At 55.4% G+C, this 19,823-nt stretch overlaps 1 protein-coding gene across 1 annotated transcript in view; it reads right to left on the minus strand.

Moving 5' to 3' along the window:
* Nucleotides 1-17,161, minus strand: part of CHD5 (chromodomain helicase DNA binding protein 5) — a 61,263-nt gene extending 44,102 nt beyond the window's left edge. The window contains exons 1-5 of the mRNA XM_004385106.1: nt 17,037-17,161; nt 7,224-7,403; nt 3,399-3,517; nt 2,526-2,764; nt 616-740 (exon numbers count right to left, since the gene is read on the minus strand). Coding sequence (XP_004385163.1) covers nt 616-740; nt 2,526-2,764; nt 3,399-3,493 — 459 coding nt within the window. The 5' untranslated portion in view covers nt 3,494-3,517; nt 7,224-7,403; nt 17,037-17,161. The remainder of the gene's footprint in view (nt 1-615; nt 741-2,525; nt 2,765-3,398; nt 3,518-7,223; nt 7,404-17,036) is intronic.
* Nucleotides 17,162-19,823: the final 2,662 nt, after the last annotated feature.

The following is a 19,823-nucleotide window of genomic DNA, read 5'->3' on the forward strand; positions in this document are numbered from 1 at the left end:
CCTGATACCTGCTCTCACACACACTCACACACACATACATCCTGATACCTGCTCTTAAACACACTCACACACACATACATCCTGATACCTGCTCTCACACACACACATTCTGGTACCTGCCCTCACACACATACACACCCTGATACCTGCTCTCACACACACACACACACACATTCTGAAATCTGCTCTCACACACACACATCCTGATACCTGCTCTCACACACTCACACACACACATCCTGATACCTGCTCTACACACTCACACACACACATCCCGATACCTGCTCTCACACACTCACACACACACATTCTGATACCTGCTCTCACACACTCACACACACATCCTGAAATCTGCTCTCATACACACACACACACATTCTGATACCTGCTCTCACACTCACACACACACATCCTGAAATCTGCTCTCACACACACACACACACCCTGATACCTGCTCTCACACACACATACACACATCCTGATACCTGCTATCACACACTCACACACACACACATCCTGAAATCTGTTCTCACACACACACATCCTGATACTTGTTCTCACACACACACACACACACACACATCCTGATACCTGCTTTCACACACACACACTCACTGAGGAGCCTTTCTTCCTCTTGTTGCTGATCCCTCCAAAGCGGAACTTGAGCCCGGCCACTTTTTTCCCCTTGCCCTTTTTCTTCCCGTCTTTGGAGCCTTTGATCTTCTTCCTCACTCCAGGCCCTAGAAAACAGTGGTAATAGTAACCAACAGCTGCCACTGGCCACTCACTCACCATCAGAACTTCTTTTAGGCCTCATGGTAACCCACCCTTTTCAGGTGAGGAAACAGACTCGGAGAAGTGAAGCCCCTTGCTCAAGGTAACACAGCAAGCAAGGGGAAGCCAGAGACTAATCCTGGCCCGTCTGTCTGCTCTGAGCACCAGGCCTCATCTCTTCTGCTATCCCAGAGACATGGACCACATTGGTCAACCTCCCCGCCTACCCCAGGAGGGAGTTGCCCCATAGAGCCACCAGCCCCACAGCCGGCAGGGCCACTAAGGAAACACCACCTGTGGTCCCTGCCTGGGCCCCTAGAGGGACGTCCTGGGGCAGGAAGCCCTCTCCCCAGGGTGCCAACCTCCAGGTTCTGTCCCCAAGCCCAGGCAATGCTGGCACCACCAGCAAAGTCACCCACCTCTACAAATCACCCCAGGAAGCTCCAGCTCCCAGGTGGCCTGCAGGGCTGAGCCTATTTATATGGAGCTGGTCACAGGGCAATTAGTCACCTGGGGAGCAGTGACCCCCAGCAGCCTCCCCCACTGGGCGAGGCAGGGAATATAGGGGGTGTCCGGAGGCTTGGGGTCACACCCTACCCGGGTGGCCTCACTGGGCCCTCCTCCAGGATACCTCATGCAGGGATCAAGAGCTGAGTGCCCAGGGTGCCTTCTGTGGCACCACAAAAAATCCATTCCAATTTTTCAGGCTCTGAACAGGCAGCTCAAAAAATCAATAGCTCAGCAGCTGGTGCCCAAGAGGAAATGAAAACACAGAGGGGGCTGGGCTGGGCAAGGTACCGGATGGGAACCCCTCCTGAGATCCCAGTAACCAGGATGGAGCAGAGGTGGAGGGCAGAGGCAGGGAGCAGGCTCTGAGCCCCACATCCCCCTGTCACTGGCCCCCTTCAGTGGCCTGCAAATGGATGCCAGACCCCACCCTCCTACAGACATAGCAGCCAAGTGTTGTCTCAGAAACTACAGCTCCTAAGGGTTAAACCAAGGAGTCCCCAGAGCCTCCTGGTCCCCATCAAAACCCAGATCAGGTGCCCAGGAAGGCTGGGCTGCTGGAATCCCACAACTGAGAGCCTTGTGGGGGATCAAGGTCGCTCCCACCCAAGACACCAGGAACCTTCCACCAGGGGAGTCGCGCCCCCAAGGACTTCAGGTCCCTGAAGGCTTCTGCTGAGCCTATTTACCCCACCCAGACCCCCGTCCCCAGCACTGATCAGATTTGGGATCTGGACCTCCTCTGGAAGCCAGCCCTGTCCACACCCACTGTTCTGAGCTCATCCTAGATTCCTACATTCTAAAGCTGAGTGTCTGGGACTTGATGCTCTGTGCACGTCTGCTCCCCTGAGGGCCTGGCACAGGGCCCTGCACACAGTGGGTGCACAGACAAGATGGACCCACAGTTCCTTTGGAACTCCTTTTCCTCAGGAATGGTGCAGCCTCAAACTCAGGAGTTCCCCAACTCCCAGAAGAGTAGGGCTAGAGCGGCTCCATGCTGGGGCCTCCGTCTCCCTCCCTCCCTCTCTGTTCTCCCCTCTCCACCAGCCCCAAAAGGTAGGCAGGGCAGAAGCTCCAATGCCTGTACCACTGCTGAGAAAGGGCATATGGAGGCCACACTGAGCTTCAGGTCCTTCTGGGGACCACCCAGCTGCCCCTCACTGTCCCCCTACCTCCACCTATAGTGTCTAGGGAGGAGAGGGCCCCTGCCCAGGAGGGTTGGCACCAGCCCACCCCAGCCTCACCCTTGCCCTCCTTGGTCTTGGCCTTGCGGATGGGCACTGGTTGGGGTGCCTGCTGGGCACTGATGGCCAGAGGGGGGGCAATGGTGACTGTCTCCACCGCTGCAGCCACTGCGGCCGCTGCCGCTGCTGCCGAGCTGCCCTTGAAGGGGTTGTTGGCGCTGAACTCCCGCCACTTGGCACCCAGGACGGTCATCATTTTGGACATGGGGATCTTCGGGTTCTTCTTGGCGATGAGCGGCCTGCATGGGAGAGGGGCAGGAGGGTGAAGCCAGCACCTGGCAGGGGGACAAGAGTCACCCCAACCCTCACAAGGCCACCCCTTCTTCTCCCACACAGGAATGTGTGACACCAGCCCCGCGGTCCAGATCAGAAACACTGGGCAGAGAGGGGGCACCTTGGGGGAGGAGAAAGAGCTTAAGACAACAGCAGGCCCCAGACTCTCCTGGTTCCCTGTCCCCGCAGTGGGTGCTCTTCTAACTGAGTTCCCAGAAGCCTGCCAAGACATGCATGGCCAGCTTAAGGACCTGCAGTGAGCCCTGAGCCTCTGGTTCCACTTCTACCCCAGCTGAGAGACACCATGATGACCAAATTCCCCTCTAAAAGACTGGGGCCACCATTCCCAAGGGGAAGAAGAGACTCAGGGCCCTGGGGGCAAAGCAAGCAAGGGCAGGCGGGCATCTGTGAAATGAAAGGGGCTCCTGCCCCCTTCCCTGCCAGCTATGCCCACATGTCAGGGAGCAGGCCTGGCAGCCCCCACCGCACAGGGCTCTGGCCCTGTGGCCCCCTCGCCTAACTTGATGCTCCCCCAGGGGCAGTCCTTGAGGGCAGCCCACATGGACGCCACACTCGGCAACCCGGCCCCGCTCTGCCCACCTGAGGAACTGGCTGAAAGCCTTGTAGTTAGTTAGCGTGTGATAGTCCTCCTCGGAGAACAGGTAGTCCACGTCGTCCAGGCCCCACTCGGCCATGAGCTGCCCAGAGGACTTGGGCTCCTGCAGAGATGGTGGGATCAGAGGACCCCCCAGTGCCCAGCCCAGGAGGCCTCAGAACAGGGAAGAGGACTGTGTCTACAGTTTAACAAGGGTAGTTCTCCCCATGCACTACTGAAGACATCCCAAAGCATCCCCACTTCTAATGGGACTGTCTCAGGTGCCAGACCATGGTGGCGGGGGGGAGGGGGGCAGGAGACACAGGGCCTGTCCCTGGTGTTTAATGTGGGGGCTGGGGGAAGGTAGTGTGCACCTGGAGCCTCCATAAAGGGAGACCCACTGACTGCAGGGAGCAAGGCCCAGGCCCCCCAGCCCAGGCCCCTCTTGAGAAGCAAATGCCCGACTAGCCTCAGGACCCGTGGGTGGGAAGAGGATGACTAGCTCTCAGGGAGGAACATGTTCCAGGAATTTGGGAGGCAGGACTGAACAGCGGCCTGAAAGATGGATTTTAGGAGCAGTGGTGTCCTTGGGGAGGGAGCAGGGTTAGGGGGTACCTAAGACATGTTGAGATGACTCTGAGTGTTGCAGACAGTTAACATGCTCAGCTGCTAACCAAAAGGTTGCTGGATAGAGTCCACTCAGAGGCACCTTAAAAGAAACGCCTGGCAATCTAATTCTGAAAATCAGCCTCTGAAAACCCTATGGAGTATGGTTCTACTCTGACACACATAGGGTCGCCATGAGTCGGAGTCAACTCCACGAAACTGGTTGGTTGGTTGGAAACTGGTTGGTTGGTTGGTTGGTTGGTTGGTTGGCCCCCAGAACGGCCACCCATAGGCCCTGTGGAAGGACAGGCCACTGCAGGATCCCAGGCATAGGAAGGAGCATCCTGGCTAGGGCAGAGTCACAGGAGCCCAGCTGGTGGCAAAGCCATGACAGAGACCCTAGGTTCCTGCTTCCTTTTCCAGATGGGGTCACTGAGGCCCAGGGAGGCACGTGACTTCCTAAGGGCATAGAGGGAGCTCGAAAGAGAGCCAGCCAGGCCTCAGATCCCAGAGCCGACAGGGTTGGCTGGGACCAGAGGCAATGGGGGCAGGGAAGGGGTAGGAATGGGAGTTTGGGCTCTGGAGCCAGATGGCCAGCGTTCCAGTCTTGGCTCTGCCATGTCCTGACAGTGAGAGGTGGACAAGTTACTCAGCCTTTCTGCACCTCAGTTTCCTCATCTGCAAAACAGGAATACTACTGGTACCTGCCTCACATGAGGAAGGGAGTTAGCACAGGTAATTGGAACAGTGTTGTGTCAGTAGGTGTTAGCAAGCGTTCTTACCCAACCCATCCTGCCTCCCTCCTTCCTCCCAGAACCCAGATTTCCCTTCTTCCACACAGCCCTGATCCAATCAGCCAATCAGCACACTCCACTCCCTAGGTCGCAATCATTGGTCAGGGTGGTCTCCTGCTTGGACAGCTAGAACACAGACCTGCTCCATCTGCTGAATGGGACGGTGTGTAGCCAAGACGCCCAGAGCTGCTACACCCATTCTCAGCCACGCCTGGCCTAAGCACGGAGCCGGCCCCGCAGAGATGCAACAAAACAGGGGTCTGGATGACACCATGAGTCCCACAACCCTGAGGGCCCCTTGCCTCTCAACTCTCCGGGGTCCTGAACCAATAAACCACTTCGCTGCCTAAGCCCCTCAGACCACGGCTTTCTGGTCCTTGCAGTCAGGTAGGACACACAGCCTCCCTCAGCCCCAAGTGCCCCTGGGGCTGATGAGGCTGGCAAAGAACCAGGCCTGCTTGACCATCAGGAGGGCCCTGGAATCAGTTCTCCTGTTCTTTGACAGTTCAGAGATGTCCCCCTAGCACACAACCATTCTTAAAGGCCATGCCTGTGGTTGGCACACTGCTGGGGCAGCCAGCCCCTACAGCCCAGCCCTGCGACTCTGGCTCAGGAAGGCCGAGCAGCACATGGGAGAGTGGGTGATACTGTCACAGAACACCCCCCAAATCACTCCTGCAAGTTCATCTCTCAAAGCTGTCAGTTCTTAGCTGTCATCAGTCACAGGTTACTCACAACACACCTACCAACTAATGAAATCACTGGTGTCAGGACAGCGTGAGTCAGATCTCCTTCCTTGCTTCCCAGCTCATCATTCATGATTTCTGCCACACTTGAGAATGGCTGTCCTAACATTTACTGAGCATTTCCCCCTAAATCTATTGCCAGCCCAAACGGCACCTTGAGCGACCATGAACGAGCAAAGGGAGCCAAGTGTCCGGGGCGGCTCACCGTCATTCACCCATCCACAGGCCTTACCCCCACCCCCTCCCCCACCTCCCCAAGGGCCCCACAGTGCTGCCTCTGAGATTTGAGGGGCTGCAACCAAAACCAAACCAGTGACCATCAAGTTGACTCTGACTCATGGCGACCCCACATGTGTCAGAGCAGAAGTGTGCTCCGTGGGTTTTCAATGGCTAAGTTTTCGGAAGTGGAGTTCCAGGCCTTTCTTCCAAGGCACCTCTGGGTGGACTCGAACTGCCAACCTTTCAGTTAGCAGCTGAGTGCATTAACTATTTCCACCACCCAGGAACTCCCACAGCATGAGCTAAAGCCTCACCTCAGCTCACACAGTTTCTAATGTCCATGCGGAGGGTGCTTTTCCCCAGGGAGAGTGGGAGACTCATCTCTTTAGCTTCTCTGAAGCATGGTCCAGTGGGAGATCTTTTGGGAATGCCCACTTGGGCAGCATCTCAGACCATGTGCTGAGTAACAAAGTTCCCTTTCTACCATCCATGGAGCCGTCCGGCCGCCTCTGTGCCAAAGACTCCATTTGTTGTTTTATTTTCCCAAATTGCTCCAAGCAAGAGGCTCCTGACATGAAACTTGAGTTCAGAATATCCGTCACTCTCCCCAGAAATAGCGGAATGCTCACGCAGGCAAGCCACTACCAAGAGCAGCCAACACATCAGCAAGATGCTCCATGGAGTTCTTCCACAAACTCCTAAATTTCATCCATCATGAATGCAAATGCGTCTCTGAGCCTTCCAACTACAGCATTTCTCATAAACTTGGAAAACCAGCAGACTGCAAGGGAATAAGGCTGGGGTCTCCGAGCCCAGGCCCTTCTTGAGAGGCAGCTGCCTGACTGGCCTCGGGACCCCTGTGCAGGATGAGGAGGACTAGCTCTCTGAGAGGAATATGTTGTAGGAATTTGGGCAGCAAGACTGAACAGTGGCCTGAAAGATGGATTTTTGGGCGGGAGGTGGCCTTGGGGAGGGAGTAGGATTAGGGGATGCCTAAAGCATTGGGAGTCCCTGGGTGGTGCAAATGGTTAACACGCTGAGCTAACCAAAAAGTTGGCAGTTTGAGTCCACCCACAGGTGCCTCAGAAGAACGGCCTGGCTATCTACTCCTGAAAAATCAGCCATTGAAAACCTTATGAAGTACAGTTCTCCTCTAACACACATAGGGTCACTGTGAGTCAGAATCAACTTGACAGCAACAGGTGCTGGTACCGGGAAGGCATGTTGGAAAGAAAAAAGGCTTCTGGGATATTCCAAGCATATGCACATGCATGCGCGTGCACACACACGTTCACAGACCCATCTGCCCCCAGTAGCCAGAGGATGGGAAAGCATGCTCTGGCCCTTTGGACTCAGGGGCTCCTGGGTTGGAAGGCAGAGAACTGAAGGCACAGGAGACTCAGCCTCTCCAAGCAGCCGTGTCCTCTGCATGAGCTCGGGTCTCTCCTGCCTCGGCCTCCATTACCTTTAAGCCTCCGTCATCATTATCATCCTCGTCATCATCCTTCTTCTTTCGCTTAGTTTTTTTCTCCTTCTTGTCCTTGAGTTTCTTCTTCTTCTTTTTATTGGGGGAGTAGTCACTGCCCTCACTCTCCGACTTCTCTTCCAGATCCTCTTCATTTTCTGACAGCTCATCATTGCTCCCCTGGAAGAGAAAGGAGGACAGTGAGGCTGAGAGGCGCGAAGGCAATCCAGACTCCTGGGCAGCAGTGCTGCCTGACAGCAGCCTGCTGTGAAGTCAATCAGCCACACCTGGACACTTTCTGGGTCAATCATTCCCATTCCATGGCAGCACCCCAGTGCTCTTGGGCTCAGCACTGGAGCCCAGCTGACAAACCCCGAGCCCGCACCAAGCCAAGGGTCTTGTCTCCCAACTTTCTCCTGACTGGGCAGCGGCAAGTGGTAGTATGTGCTAGTGTGACGAGGCCTCTTTGGAAACCAGACTTCTGCACTGAGCAAGCTAAACGCAGCCTGCTTGGATTTGCCTCTGGGATGATGCTGAAACCATGTCAATCACAGTCAGGTTTTTATGGACTTTGGGGTTTTAAAAAGTGTCATGTGATGATGGCACTTGGACCCAGGAGCTCAGAGCAGAGGATGTCACACAAAGAGTCCAAAATAAGATGCAAGGAAAAGCCTGGAGCACAAGGAGACCCCAAGATACAGGCCTGCCCAGCTCCCAGCTCATGGATGGGACCTATGGAATTGCATGGATCAAAAAAAACCTATAATTAATATGATCCCAGTTATATGAAATATCTAGAATGGGCAAGTGTATAGAGACCAAAGTTTCATCAGTGGTTACCAGGGGCGGACGGGAGGGAGGGGGAAAGGAAAATACAATGCGTAAGGGACACTGAGCTTCTGTTAAGGGTGTTGGAAAATTTCAGGAACAGTTAACACTGACGGTTGAACAACATGATGAACGTAATTAATGTCACTGAACTGTACATGTGAAGACTGTAGAGATGGCAAATGTTCTGTTCCCTATATCAAAACCAAAAACCAAACCCGTTGCCATCGAGTTGATTCCAACCTGTAGCAACTTTATAGGACAGAGTAGAACTGCCCCATAGGGTTTCCAAGGAGTGGCTGGTAGATTTGAACCGCTGACCTTTTGGCTAGAAGCCAAGCTCCTAACCACTGCACCACCAGGGCTTCAAATATACTTACCTCAATTAAAGAAAAAAAAATTAGCAAATATCTCTAGGCCACTTACAAGAAAGAGGTCCATACTCTATTTCGATATATTAGTGATCTAAAAACATTAGCACTGAATGATTTTTTCAAAAAATTGTAATTAACATACAGTGCACACCCCCGTTCTATTTGCTTTAGCTTTCCAGAGCCAATGGTGCAAGCCCACCTTCCCCACCACCCCCACCCTGGCTGCTTCCTTTCAATATGAGACAAGGTAATTTAGGCAGCTCTTAAGCCTGGCTTCCTTGATTTAGTTTCCTGTCTGTACTGGCAGAAAACGGCCCATTTATATGGAGATAAGGGCGTTTACAGCCAGAGCAGCCCACCAGAAAGGGACTGCCCCTGGGAAAAAGCTGTTTAGTCTTCACCTAGAGAAATGCAAGTCGGTTGGCAATGCCCTTCCTGGCCCCTGCCAGCCTAGGTCTGGAAGGAGAGGCTGGGGAGTGAGGCAATCACGGTCACCACAATCACCAGCGCTGGGCTTGTAATCTTCATGATTGCTATTAACTGTTTTCAAGGTGAGCAAAGAGAGACGTGGGAGAGATGGAGAGAGAACTGCAGAGATGAAAACTGAGCTGGGAAATAGCACTGGGGGTGAGCGAGAGCAGGTGGGGAGGGAGGGAAGAAGAAAGGAAGGGAGGTGGAGAGGGAGCGGGTGGGAGAAGGGGGGAGCAGACATGAAGGATCCATCCAGAGACTCTCAGAAGCCCCCACCCCAGATCTCTGCCCTTACACGCCACCTGCTAAGGAGATGACCACCTGCCTTTTCCCCAGACAGAGGCTGCAAACGGGCACATCCCATCACTACTTGAGGGTGGACAAGGTCACCAGTGAGAGGTTGTCCCCAGGCTAACAGCTGGGAAAGAACCCTGCCCCATGCTCCATGCATCCCCAGCCCTCCTGGAAGCTCAGCTCACTCTCCTGCAGGCTCCCACGGGGACTCCCACCAGCCCCACTGACTGAACCTTTTATGCCCATTAAGCTGCTGTTGGCAGAGGTGGGGCCTTTCCGGAACCGAGTGTTTCCTGGAATTCTGACTCAGTCACGCCGAGCCCCCGGGGACCTCCAGCCTGGCTGCAGCCCTAGCCTCCAAGGGCAGCTCCTGCTCCCAGGCTGGTGGTAATGCAGGGCCCGAGGGCCCCGGCTCCCAGGCTCCATCTCAGTCCTCTGGGGAGATGTGGGCAGACGGGGACATCCACTTCCCCCTGAGGCTGTCTGCGTTCTGCCAGTTTTGACAGACCACCTTTCCAGAGACCTGAGAGACATGGTCGTCCCTGGCCCTCCAGCAAAGGTAAGGACGGGAGAGGGGAGACACCATGGGCTTCAGCACCACGGACAGAGGCTGAGGGCCCGCCTGGGGAGGGGCACCAGTCTGCCCTCCCCTATCCCAGGGCGGACCCTACCAACCCAAGCAGGGATGCCACTACAACGGGTCCTAGGGCTCCCTGCGGAGTGCAGAGCAGAAGATGGCCTCAGAGCTCTCCTTGCTAGGTTGGGACTTGGGCAGGTCAGCACAGCAACCTGAACCTCACTTCCTCACCTGTGAAATGGGTATGCCGCAGAGGGTGGTTAAGAGGATCAAAGAAGATCATGTAATAAAAGGCTGTAAATATTTTTTAAATGGAAGAAACCCAGATATAGAGAACTGGTGCTCAGAGACAGGGGTGGGGGTGGCATGGGAAGGACAGCCGTTTGCAGGGCCCAGGCCTCGGACAGGGGAATTCATCCAGGCCAGAGAAGTCTGCATTCAGAACAACCTCTGCTCTATGCCCCTACGCCACCATGACCAGCCCCCACGATTGCGAGCCGCCAGAGGCACTTCCTTCCCCGGCTCTCAAACCAGCCTGATCCTGTAATACCCAGGAAATGCCCAGATGACTCTGATTCTCCTTTGAAAGCCAAAGATACAACCAAGGCAACAAAATGGAGGAAAAAGCTGTATTTTACCCCTCGTTTCTGCCAATACAAATCCAGACTGGGCTAAAGTCAACTGCACAGATGTACTCGCAACTAGGAGACAGTAACAGGATGAGTGGACATGCGGGCGGGTTGGGTATAAGGGCTGTTGTGACAACGCCTAAGGGGGAAGTCAACCTGGGCATGTGGTGGGAGCTGGCATCACCGAGGCCCGAGGTGCAGAAGAGTGAGGAGTGGCCGGTGAGGCTCTGAAGGCAGGCCCCAGAGGGATGAAGCAGGCGGGCGGGAAGGCGCCTCCAGCAGATTTTGCTGTCCCGCAGGAGCAGCAGGGTACAGGGTGTGGGTGGGAGGAGCGTCCTAACAGAAGGCCCCAAGCTGAGCGCTGGCGGGAGGGCTTACCCAGAGTCCACTCCAGAGTGAAGTGGGAGAGCAGAAAAGTAAAGATCCTCCGCGAGGAATGTGCCAGGCTACAGCCAGGCATGTCTGCAGCTCACTCGCTGGATCTGGCAGTGGGCCCCTCCCCTGCAGTCCCCCACCTGGGGCTCAGGCAAGACAGTAGCCCTTCATTTCACAGCAGGGTGACTTCTCCCTTCTTACTCCTACCCCCTGCACGGGGAGAACCTGAAGCTCTGGCTCCCCCATCCCCCCAGTACCTGATTCTCTCTATGCCCTGCCTTCTTCCCGACCACACTGCCTAAACCCAATCCCTTGCACGCTCCCTCCCACCCCCGGTCCCATCTCATCTGAGTCCTCCTTTCCACATCAGGGGCTGGCGGAGGGTGGGGTACAGAGCGGGTCTGTTAGAGATGGGCTTCCCATCTGGCAGAAAAGTCTGGGTCCACAGCATAACTCAGCACCTAGTTGTTTCCACAGTTCTAGACCTAAACCTCTTTTTTTCCCCAAAAAAATCTTTCCTTGCAGAGAAAGCGGCAAGGGAAAAGAGCAGCGGATGGTTCTGAAAACAAGCTGCAGTGGAGTGACCCATCAGCGTAACATCAGCCAATGGACAAGAAGGGAAGAATCAACCAAGAGCCAAGGGTAGACTAGCTGTCCAATATCTTGAAACTTACACGTGGGTATGTGGACGAAGCCACATTCAGAGAAAGAGAACCAAGTAAACCAGTTTGCTGTTCAGTCAGCTCCGACCCATGGCAACCCCATGTGTGTTAGAGTAAAATTGTGCTCCACGGGGTTTTCAATCCCTTTTTTTTCAGAAGTAGTTCACCAAGCCTTTCTTCCAAGGCACCTGTGGGTGAATCGAACCTCCAACCTTTCGATTAGAAGCCAGGCATGTAAATCATTTACACCATCTAAGGACGCTGAGACCCAGGCACCAACTACTAATTCCCCAATAAGTATCAACCTCAACCTCGGGGTCAGAGAGACCGAGCCACACTGTGGGTTGTGAAAATCAGATGGCAGTCGGGGCTTTGACCTTGGCACCGTCCTCTGGGCTGCAGCAGCCCCAGGCATGACTGTGGAGGATGCTCCAATGGCTGGTAGAAGAACCTTAGTGAATTTGGGGTTTCCAAGCAGAACCCTCCTGCAAAGCTGCTTCAAACATCTCGCCCAGGCTGTGTATACAGGAGCTGGGGCTGGCAGGAAGGGGCTCTGGTTCCCGGGCCCAGCTGAGGGCAGAGGTAGTCTGGTGCCCACCTACCATCCCTCCTTCCCAGCTTTGCAGATGTGCACGCCAGAGGCCTCCACTCCCTCTCCCTCCCTTCACGCCAGGGCTCAGCACACATCTCCTGAGAAAGGAAGCATTTCCACTCAAACGGAAGGGCTTGGAGAGTTGGTCATTCTCAATTTGGGGTCCTTCAAGATTGAGAAGGAAAAAGGAAGGATGAAATATGAGCCTTCCCATTCACGAGTGTTATAAACAGTTATAATTTAGCACTGAATAATTGGTTGCTATGGGAACCGCTGCAGTACAGGTTGAAATCATTTCTCCCTCTCCGGTCTGACAAGGAGCTTCATCTACATACGCTCAGGTTCCGGGCAGCCTGGTTATTTTATGTAAATCAGAATCCCAGACTTGCTGCTTGCACCCCCCCACCCCGCAAACGCCTGGCCCCTCTGCAGCCTCAACCCACTGCCATATCTCTATCTGGGTGCCACCTGGTTGGAGACTGAGGGGAGAGAGGAGGAAAGTTCCCCTCCTGCGTCCTAAGGACTCGGAACGGTGGGCGGGCAGGTGGGCACCCAGGTGGGCACACATGGTGGCTCTCTGGCTGCAGCATGGCCCAGACCCTCTCTGGATCTGACAGCTGCTTCCCGCCAGGCTCAGACGAATGCAGGGGAGGGGGCCACAGGGGCCTGAGGGTCACCTTGGGGCTTGCTTGGCACTGCCCAGGCATCTTGAGGCCTCCTGTCCACACAGCCTCCCACCCCTCTTGAGGACCACATTTGCATCTTGGTGGAGAGGAGATAAGGAAGCAAGGGGAGGAGGAGGAGAGAGGATGGAAGAGAGAAGAGAGGGAGGGAGCAAGCAAGGGAGGGAGAGAGAAGGGAGGGAAGAGAAAGGAAAGCAGGCAGGAGGAGGGGAGGAGAGGAGAGCCTGAGGGTGGGCAGGAGAGAGGAGGAGACTCCAGCAGAGGGACCAAGCCCAGGCTAGCCTGAGACAGTCAGACAGACAAAGATCTGGACACAGACAGGTTCAGAGACAAAAACAAAAGCATGGTTTCAGGTCCATCCACAGACAGGAGGAAGGAGACCTGAACCAGCTTAGAAAAAGAAAAACCCTCCGTGGTCTCATCTCTGGATATGGAAGAGGCAAGAACTGACCCTCCTAGGCCTTGGAGGCCACCCCAGTGCACCCTCACACTCCTACCTCCCCCACTCCCTGCAGCCCCAACACTGCCTACCTCCACCTCCTTCCCAGCCAGGAGGGGTCTGCTGCACCCTGTGCCCAGGACGAAGAGGGAGAAGAGACTGCCCTGCTGGGGTGGGGAGGCTTCCACAGGCCCTGGTTTCAGCATCCCCCACCTCGTGGGTCCTTCATCTACATTTGGAACTAACCCAGAACTGGGCAGGCCCAGCCTGAAGGTCAGAGACCCCAGGGCCAGACAACAACCCCTCTAGGCCCAGCCTCCCACCAAGGTCCCCTGGAAGAAGCTGCTGGAGAGAAAACACTCAGGAGGAGGAAGAGCTGGGTATGGGGTACATGGCAGGAAGTCCCTGCCCTCAGCCACTTGTCATTACAACAACCTGATGTGACAGAGTAGAACTACCCCATAGGGCTTCCTAGGCCATAATCTTTACAGGAGCAGACTGCCAGGTCTTCTCTCCCATGGAGCGGCTGGTGGATTCGAACCACCAACCTTTCAGTTAGCAGCCGAGCGCTTAACCGCTGTGCCACCAGGGCTCCTTTTCTCAGCCACTATGGACTCCAGAATCTACCTCCACCCGACGTCCACAGAGCCTGGGTGGAGAGGAGGAAGAGGGACAGATGTGGAGACAGCAGAACCAGAGTCCCAGGCAGTCTGGGCACATGCCCCCCAGGCCCTGCCAACTCAGAACCATCAATCCCTCGCCCTGCACAAGGACCACCCGCAGGGGTACGGTACCAGACGGGAAGGGGTGCTGCAGCAGGGAACGTGGAGCCCCCACCATGTCACTAGAGCTGACTCCCTGCATCTCAGTCAAAGCAAAGATATGCAGAGGACTAGCTATCGGCAAGCCTTAGGGCCAGAAGCCTCTCCCTTCCCCTTTCCTGCCTCCACTTCCCCAGCCCCTCAGAAGATGCTAGAATCTCAAAGCACAGGCCTGCGTGTCTCACTGAGGATCATGGGAAAGTGGGAGCCTCCACAGCCGTCTCACCTCAGGGGTTCCCCCAACCCTGGTCCTTCCCTCACTTCACCAACCTTCCCACATGCAGCCCCATGCCAGTACCCATGGCAAGGGGTGGGGTGTCCTGGGAGGGGACAGACACACAAGACCAGGACCACAAGCACTGTGGACCTGGCCTGTGAGGGCAGCAGGGATGGAGGGTGGGGTCAGGCAAGGAGAGCTAGGCTTGGGGAATGCTGAGGATCTCTCCAGGTGACAAAAGGGCACTCAATGCACAGTGGAGAGGAACACCAGGTGTGGCTGCAACGCAGCTGGGGAGGGGTTGTGGCCACCATGGCCTGGAGGCCAGGCTTAGGAGCTTAGACAATAGGCTGGGGAGGGGTGTGGTCAGAGGTGCATTTTAGGGTGCTCCCTCCCCATGAGAGACTGGAGGACTGTAGGGGCAGGACAGGGCTGGAGCAGGAGAGCAGATGCAGTTGATGGTCCAGGTGAGAAATGCCAACCACAGCAAAGGGGGCGGGGGCCACAGCTGAGGTGGTTCTGACCAGAGGAAGGATGCCCAGACATCTCCTATCTTAGTCTTTCCCCAGCTCCCAACAGGTCAGCCCGAGGGTGGGCACCATGGGGACACACAAGCAAATCCAGAGTGGCCCTGCCGTCCAGACATGTCCAGGCTGACACCAGGACATGAGCAGGAGACACAGGCCGAAGGTGGAGGTGAGGGCCCCCAAGGTGCACCAGACCTTCCCCCACCATCCCTCACACATGAGAGTGCCCTGATGGTCCACAGCTGTTTGATCCCCAAAAGAAGCTCAAGAGGTACAGTGAGTTGAATAGTGTCTCCCCCCAAAATTCACGCCCACAAGGAACCTCAGATTGTGACCTTATTTGGAAAAAGGGTCTTTGCAGGTTAATTAGTTAAGATGAAATCATACTGGCGCAGGGTGGGCCCTGAATCCAATGTCTTATAAGAAGAGAAGAGACACAGAGGAGAAGTCCATGTGAAGATGGAGGCAGAGAATGGAGTGATGTGTCTACAAGCCAAGAGTGCCAAGGATCACGGGCAACACCAGAAGCTGGGAGACAGGCATGGAACAGCTTCTCCCTCTGAGCGCCCAGAAGGAACCAACCTTGCCCCTGTGATTTTAGACTTCTGGCCTCCTGAACTGTGAGAGAATAAACCTCTGTTGTTTTAAGCCATCCAGTTTGTGGTCCTCTGTTACGGCAGCCCTGAAGGTGATCAGGGAAAGGCAACTGCACTTCCCTTATTACAAACGCAGAATGCCTTCTCACCTCCCTCTCTACCATCATCTCTCCCTCTGATAATTATGGGAGCCCCCTTGCTTCTGCCCCTCCCCATGACATTGTTCCCCTCAAGCAGCCAGAGGGAGTCTGTCAAAGCCAAGCCAGATTATGTCCCTCCTTTGCTCAAGGCCTTCCAACTACCCCATCTCACGCACGGTACAAGGAGAGGCCCACAGAGGCCTCAAGGCCCTCCTTGCCTTGGAGTCCCTCACTTCCCTCTGGTCACACATTCTGGAACATTCTGGAATGTTCTGGAACATCCGAAAACATTCCAGAATGTTCTGGAACATCCAACAGGCACATTCCCCTAGCACAGAACTTCAGCACATGTCCCCAGGTCTTTTTGTGGCTCCCTCCCTCATTCTGTGTGTCCAGAGGCCCTGCCCCAAGGCACCAAGGGCATTGATACCTCCCCACCGCACCTCAGCACAGCTACCTCATCCATTCCTCTCACTGCAAGGCTGGTGGGTCCCCTTTTGGGCACGGAAGTAAGAAGGCGAGGAAAGCTGATAGTACTTCCCCTTGCGGCAGTGGTCAGGGCAGGACAGGCCTGGCAGGGGGTAGACTGGACAGAGCTGATGCCCTTGGCTAAGATTCCATCTGAACCCCAGCAACCCTGGGCAAGTTCATCACTGAGCCTCCAGGCCCTCGCCTGCAAAGTGAGGTACATATCACCACCTCCCTCGCTGGCCACCTAGCGGACCAGAGATGACACTCAAGACAAGATGGACACTCAGCACACAGTGAGCAAACAAATGGGAGCCCCTGCCATCATGTGGTCCTATTATCATCTGTCTCCCTTCCAGTGGAAAGGACTTAAGGGGTAAATCAGCCTCAGTTTCCACATCAGTCAAATAGGTAGGTGTCCTACCAATTTCTTAGGCTTATCTTGAGGATAAAATGAGTCCCATTAAAGCATTTTGAAAACATGTTAAAATGATGGGGAGACAAGGGGCTCAGTGTTCACACCATCATACCTCACCAACCAGAGTCAGCTAAGAACCAGGAAGAACGTAACAGAGGCTCCAAGCAACCAAGCAGAGGCCATGCAGCTCATGCTCCTTACTCACAAGTGAATCCATCCCTGCGGTGGGGAGAGTAGGAAGGCCTCCTTATTCTCCTCCTAATTTTATCAGTTGCAATAGGTTTCCAAACTCACAACAGATCAGAAGCAGCATGTTAGAAGGGAAGAGAATTGCTAGAAAGCAGATGTGTAGACAGCAGCCAGATGTGGACACCAAGGATAACGGAGGCAGAAAAGCTGAGAAACAGGAACACGGGGTTTAAGCAGCAATCCAGCGCCCCTGAGTGAAGGGACAAGGGACACTGGGGACCTCATTGCATCATGGCCCAGGACAGTCATGACCAGGAAAGGATCACTGATGCTCAGGACATTCCGCTTAAGAAAACAGGGACATTTCAGATACATTTAGGAGAGGCTTCTAGACACAATGCTTAGCACTATAAGCATGTTTTGGTGTTTTCCACCCAAACTCAGCTTGCAGGAAGGCCGCCCTCAAAGGCCCACGTGGCCTGGTAGGCAGGGACCCCACCCGACTCCACACACCTCTTTCTTCTTCCGCTTTCCTTTGGACTTGTTCTCCTTGAGCTTCTTGGATTTCTTCTTCTTGGGGAGGCTCACTGGCTCCTCAGGGAAAAAGTCATCGAAGCCTTCAAGGCCACCATCTTCTTCCTCTGGAAGAATCAAAAGGAGGAGGGAGTTACTCTACCACATTCCCTAGGGAGACTCCCAGCTCGGACAACTGCCTCCATTTGCACCCAACCTGGGCAGGTCCAGGCCACCCTGCCCTCCCGTCTGGAACTCCCAGCCCCACTCACCCTCCCCACTCTCCTCACTCACTTATAATCTTCAGCCCCACCCCTATTCCCTGCAGACAAATCCATCCATCCCCTCTACTACCTCTTCCAGATCACTCAAAGCCACATATCCCTAGACTCAGCAAAGTGGGAAAACATGGAAGAAAACAACTCCCTAACCTCTCCAAGCCTTTGCTTTCCTCATCTGTAAAATGGGACAATAATAAGTTACCCTTGTTGGACAGTGCTCAGGAAACTTTTGAAATTCGATGAGCAACAGTAAGCAATTAACTAAGTAACCTTGCTGACATGACTCCCCCAGGGAAAGCAGCCCTCTCATATCACAAAGCCATCAGTGCACAAGCCAGGGTTGGCCCCGGAGGGTGGGGGTGTCCCTCCACAGAAGGGCTGACCCAAGCCCCTCTTCTCTGCCCTCCAGGATCCAGGTGTGGCTGGGCGGTGGCTCATGAATGCAGGATGCCGAAGGCACACAGGTCACTCCAGGATTGGATGGTGTCTTCGTAGCCAGTGCTGGCGGGGCACAGGAAACTCCCAACAAGGAGGACCTCAGGACACCCTGTGGGTCCGAGGAGGAGTAGAGGGCGGCCATTTCCTCTACCTTCCTGATGTGCATTTCCACCCGCACCCTACAAGCACACACAAATACCCACAGGCCCCAGCCCGGACACACACGTTCAGACACACACACTGTATTCCTGCTGGGCACCAAGCAAGACATGAAATTCCCAAGGGAGACACTGCATCCACCCCACGTGGGTGGGAGTTTCTCAGAGATACCCATGATTCCTGACTCCCTCATTTCAAGAGTCAAGAGGCCCAAGAGGAGGGCCCGGGTTTGAGAGGCAAGATGTATCTGTAAAGAGCCATGCTGTTGAGCTCCACACCACCCCTTAATGCAAAGCGGTTGGGGGGCTCCCAACGAGCTACCCAGAGGGCTGGAGGTGTGACCCCACGGTGCGGTGCAGGGGGGCACGGTGGCCTGGGGTCTGACTCCAATAGGGAAACCAGGGGTGGAAAAGGGCAGTGGAGCCCAGAGCTCAGAGACCAGATGTGGGCTACAGAGGGAAGAAAGGGGTGGGGTCCCCCAGGGGGTGCATGGCAACAAGAAGAAGCCACAAATAGACCACCCACAGTGGAGATACATCCGTCCTACCACTCCAGAAAAGGAGCCTCCAGAAAGGGCCAAAGAGAGGTCCACGGAGAGCCGCCTTCCATACCAGTCCCTGGTCCCGAGCACCCACAACCAGCTGGCATGGAGCCAGTTCAGGAAAGACCCCCTCCTACCCAGGTCCCCAAGCACCACATCCATGTGTGCCCCAGGGGGTGGCTTGGTGGGGGGGCTGCTGAGCAGACAAAGAGAAAAGCCAGCCAGGACCCCCAGCCCAGCCTGGATGAGGTAGGGGGGAGACATACAGAGACCCCCAGAGTCCATTATCAAATGAGACCAGATGCATGAGCAGCTGGAAGGAGTGTGAGATATCACGGCCACCCAGAGAGTTTCATCCAGGAAAGGGGCGTTTCCCAGCTGAATCAAGTTTGAAGAAACAGAGACGCCTCCCCAAAATTTTCTTTTCAGCGTACAACATCATGGTTGTTCGGCATATGGTCACACAGCCTGCACAGCGTACAGACACGCACAGCCACGCACAGAAGCACGGGCACACGTGTGCACACCAGAAGCCTCCCCGTGTGGACAGGTGCACTGCTGGTCTTCCGGTCTCCCCTTCTCCGCACAGGCCCCACCCACTGGCCGGGACCCTAATTCCCTCAGAGCCTCAATGGGGCAAGGGGGTAAGGCTCCACCCTGGGGCTCTGGGACTCCCATCGCCCAGCCACACAGACACCCTCACTCCCAGAAGGCACTGATGTCCCCTCCCACCCTGCACTCACATGGCTGGTGCCTGTACCTGCCACCCCACCATGGGAAGGTGGAGGTCACTATGCACCAGAGCCCCTCCCTCCAGACCCAAGACAACCAGGCCTCCTGGGACCATGGCCAGGGGAACAAGTGCCTGCCCTGCCAGCACAGCCCCCCAGGTGTGGGGTGGGGTCATCTCGTGCCCAAGTCCCAGCCCCTCCCTATCCAGAGGGGCGGCCGGCAAACAGAGATGGAGAGAGGCAGGCCCTAAGTGGGAGGGGGAGCTGCTGCAGAGCGGTGGCCCCAGCATGGCCAAGACACCAGGCATTCCCAGGGACTGGCTGGGGTGTGTTGTGCCCGGCAGAGAGAGACACTGCTGAGAAGGACCGGTGTATCGAGGGCTTGGCCAGGGCTATGGCACTCAGGGGACCTGGCAAGGAAGGGTTAGCCCCCAAGTTGGGTTTCGTGTGGGCCAGGCTCCCTGAGATCCCTCTGAGTCCCAGCCCTTAGACTCCTGAGGTGGAAGAGGCAGAGGTTTGTGGGAGCGGTTGAGAATGCATAGGGGGACCACCAGCATGGTGTAAGGAAGGGAGCTCGTCCTGGAGTGGGGGGCCTGGAGCAGGGGGTACTGGGGGGCAGTAACAGGTCACGGGGGAT

This window comes from Trichechus manatus, unplaced genomic scaffold (genome assembly GCF_000243295.1).
Source record: "Trichechus manatus latirostris isolate Lorelei unplaced genomic scaffold, TriManLat1.0 scaffold00133, whole genome shotgun sequence".
Classification (NCBI taxonomy): Eukaryota; Metazoa; Chordata; class Mammalia; order Sirenia; family Trichechidae; genus Trichechus; species Trichechus manatus.